The sequence below is a fragment of the Lolium perenne genome, chromosome 3, assembly GCF_019359855.2.
Source record: "Lolium perenne isolate Kyuss_39 chromosome 3, Kyuss_2.0, whole genome shotgun sequence".
Classification (NCBI taxonomy): Eukaryota; Viridiplantae; Streptophyta; class Magnoliopsida; order Poales; family Poaceae; genus Lolium; species Lolium perenne.
Window position 1 is genome coordinate 45,465,636 of NC_067246.2, and position 4,250 is coordinate 45,469,885.

General features: G+C 42.4%; 1 protein-coding gene across 1 annotated transcript; it reads right to left on the reverse strand.

Annotated features, from left to right (window-relative positions):
- Nucleotides 1–411: 411 nt before the first annotated feature.
- LOC127339298 (cyclin-A3-2-like) lies at nt 412–1,368 on the reverse strand. Its single transcript, XM_051365167.1, has one exon. The coding sequence runs from the start codon at nt 1,366–1,368 to the stop codon at nt 412–414; it is 957 nt and encodes a 318-aa protein (XP_051221127.1).
- Nucleotides 1,369–4,250: the final 2,882 nt, after the last annotated feature.

Sequence of the window (4,250 nt, forward strand, 5' to 3'; positions counted from 1 at the left end):
GAGAGCAACCAAACTGCCCCTATTTATCTTGGAAAAAAAACTTATGTAATATGTGTTTTTGTGCAGTACTTTTTTCAAATTTTCAATTATGTAAGATTTCCTTGCTGAGAACCAGTGCATTACATTTACTTAAGGACATTATATGTGCAACAAAACATTAGAATTTCCTGAAAGTTTCCATATTGGATATGATATAATTGGGCTACAACACCTTCATAGGTAAAAAACAAACCACTCATGGTTGCACACTACTAAAATACCAATACAGGTGGGTAGTTGCACTTTTAGTGCAACCGAACCAACTACTTACAGAAGTGGGATGCAAATTCTCGCTAGGCTATTTTCTAAACCGATTCTGCAATTTCACACTGAATATTGTTGACTATGACACATCAGATAATACCAAGATATCTAAATGTGGCGAGAGCGCTTCCACTTTTCACTGGCTGTATTTTTATGGTCTTTGATGCCTTTGAAGTAGTACTCTGGGATTTCACATGGCGAACCCATTGCTGACACACACTCAAGCTCGCAGTGACTATACTTGTCTTTGATGGCCGTTTCTTTGATGCCTGGATACGATCCGATGGACTGCAGACGGTGTATCTTCAAGATGCAACACCTGAGATCAGAGACCTTGTAGCCCACTCTTCTTTGCAGCACTAGGTTCCAAGGACGGCTATCTGGGTTGATTGTGAACCTGGCCACAAAAAGGCAGGCAGCAGCAACAACTGATGGCCTGAACTTTGTGCAGTCATATTCAAGTAAGCTTAGGTCCGCAAGGTAGCTACACAGGAACTCTAGCTTTCTTACATCGCCTCGAGGGCAAATAGTTACGTATCTCCGCAGGAAAGTTCTTGCGGTGGGGCTCCCCATCTCAAAATTAAGCAGATGCAGTATGTGAGCCTCCATCTTGACCACTTGTTGCTCGGTGTATGAGTTGTCAGTAACGTAACAGTAATCTTTGGCCTTATGTGCACATTCATCGCTTTCATATTTCGCAGCAAGAAACAATGAAGTTGCACCCAGTAGCTGCAGCTCCCTGGTGACAATGGCGCCCACCGAGAGGAAGCGGTCCACATATGAAACAGCGAGGTGAAGCGTGTCGGCCGGAAAATTGAATTCATCGGCCACTTCCACGAGCCAGTCCACTATGATGGCTCTCCAAGAGGGGTAAACTTGCCCCGTTGTGGGCATATAGTCCGTCGGCCTCCTCAACTTCTCTAGGTACCGCATGTAGCTGTCGATGTCCTCGATGTACGGCGCGATAGCTGCCCGGACCACGGACGGCTCCGAGTCCACGGCTAGCAGGCGGGCACGGCCGGCCACGCGGCCCATGCTCTCCTCCTCCTCGTCGCTGTTCTCCATCCTCTGCTCCTCCTCCTTGATGTTCTCCATCCTCTCCTCCTCGTCGTCGCTGTCCACCGTCCTCTTCCGCCACTGTTTAGTTTTGCCCCAGGCCATCACGTAAAATTAGACAAACACACTCGCGCCAGAAACTTTGTCCAAGGGCACTTGTCGCGCTCCTCTATTCTTCTCAATATCACGGTCTTACAATGATGCACAGCCACCCCTGGTGCATCTTATATACACGCATAGCAATTAGCATAGCCAGCTAGCTAACTCGAAGAGGACTCGGACTCAATTTACGTCATGCAAGCCGACTACTGCTTGGAAGCGAACTTAATTACTTAAACTAGCTAAACTCACGTACGTGCGAATACTACTAGGACACGGACTAACGGGCGGAGCCGGAGGTCTTTGCGCGCGTCGCAGTGTCGACGGAAGGAATCGCGTCCATGGTTGGCGCCGGCCGTGTGTGCGTAGGCTTCCATCTCATCGATCCCTCGCCCACATAAAACTAGTCGCGCACATTTGGTCCACGCACTAAACTAGTTGATTTGTCTATACTCTACACTCATTCGCGAGTTGCATATGGACTCTATGTGTAGCAAACTAGAGTGTTAGCTGAAGTTCGCTGTAGTCTGTAGGAAAATTTAACTGAGGGAAGTGTTCTTGACCAGACCATAAATCCATGGTCTTGCTAGTTAGCTCAAGGGTTTACACAACCTTCTTCGCTACACAGACGTGAGAGGCTTCAAATACGACCCGTAGGTGATGTATATGTCTTTTCTAGATCTGTGTGTGATATGGCATAACAAAGTAACCTTTTGTCAGCCCTCTCATTTCATGATTAAAACCTGAATGATATACCAACCTTCAGCTGTGCGAATAATGTTTTGTCCTCTATATATATAATCCTATCTACATATAACTAGATAACAAGATATTGTCTCACTTTACTTCTCATTCGCTGCAGCACTAACTCACTACATCAAGTAGGTGAAAACAACACACAAAGATGGGGAGATGGGGAGTGTTGAGATACATATCTTGTATATCCGGATGTGTATCCTCTGTAGTTATTGTATAGCGATATATATCTTTGTATTTATTATTGGGTCCACCTTCTTCCTTGTATAGTCGAGGACGTGGCCTATATATGTACCGCCATATGCATCCGATATATACATCGAGCATTGCATCTCTCTCTACATGGTATCAGACACCACGTAGATCCTACCCCCAGCTCCAACCCCTTCGCCGACTCCTCCATCCCCGACCCCGACCACCTAGATCCTACCCCCAGCTCCAACCCCTTCGCCGACTCCACTCACGCTGCACCTCGGGCGCTCTCCGCCGGCGTCGACCTTTGGCACGCTCGTCTTGGCCATCCTAGCTCCACCTCGCTCCGCCAAATAATGAGAGGATTTTCTTTTTCATGTAACTAGCATGGTGGCCCTCGAAAATGTCATGACATGATCTGAAATGTGTTCTAAAGTAATCCCTCCTTTTATTTATCTGGCGATATGGGGTTTTGCAAAGTCAAACTTTATCAAGTTTGACCAAAAATATATGGAAAATATTAACAACTATAATAGAAAATTCATAATATATAAATATATATCTTCTGACGGTTATATTGGTATAATGTTTTTTTAAGCTCGGTATAACTTTTAGATTTCAAATGTTCATATTGTCTCTAAAGATTTAGTCAAAATTTGCAAAGTTTAACTTTGACTAAGCCAAGAATATAAACAAATTGTGAACATGTGGATTACTAAAATTTCATAATCATGGTAAATGATATGCTAATAAATTCCATGGGTAAAATAAACACTTTATGAATATCTTCATTGGGTTTACAATGGTTTTTTGTAAAAAAATATAGTGCCATGTCTTGTTTGAGATAATCTGTCTTTGGGATGCATATTTTTACATAGAAGCCCCTCATACATTTAAAATATTACCAAATTGGCCTACAAGTTCAAATTTAAAATTCAAATCTTCTCCGCTTCCTTCCTTTTCAAATCTTCTCCGCCCCCGTCATTTCCGCCGCCCGCCTCTCCGCTCGCCGTCGAAAGGCTCCTGCGAAGGTCGCCCGACCTAAACCTGCTTATGATTGAAGGTCTTAAGCATGGGCCCGGCACTCCGCTTGCGCTCCGTCCTCCACTTTAGAAGTAGGAGATTTATGTTTACATATTTTTCTATATCCCAATTTTATTCTACAGCCTACATGTACTTGTCATGTCACGTCCATGTATTTCCTTTCTAAGCGTTCATGTTCAACACTATGTAGTATTTTGTTTGAATAGGAGAAAACATTGCCTATTGATCATTTGCAGAAGACTTGCATATCTACATCTGGCATGCGACCGTATATGTCAAAGACTTTTCACCGGAAAGACCTTGACACGCTAGTCCAACACATACAAAGGCTTTTATTGTTGAAACTACTTGAGGGAAGTGGTGCTTAAGCTCATAGGTACATACAAACTATTATAAAAAGTACATAAACATTTTTAATAAAAAGTATCAAAAAATTTGATATAATATTTTCACTTTTACATCCGGACAGTCTATGTTCGCGCATAAAATTTCGGGGGAAAAGAATATTTTATGTAGTCTAAAAATACTATTTTTTGTAACTTGTGTACAAACATAGAATATCGAGATATATGCACAAAAAGTTATTTCAAATATTTTTGAAATTTTAAAATGAGTTTACACACAATATATCCATATGCAGCCTAGAGATAAATTGAATTTTCCCAACTTAAGCTGTATCTTAAAATAAACAATGCTACTTGATGCATCTAGCTATTAAGACCTGATTTTCTCAACAAAAAAAAAGACTTTTAAGACGTGATGAAGACGGACTCTCCAAAAAGTTGGACACGTAATGATGC

Bases quoted from the DNA above. Each gene is read 5' to 3' on its own strand.
- LOC127339298 (XM_051365167.1), bottom strand. From the start codon at position 1,368: ATGGAGAACAGCGACGAGGAGGAGGAGAGCATGGGCCGCGTGGCCGGC.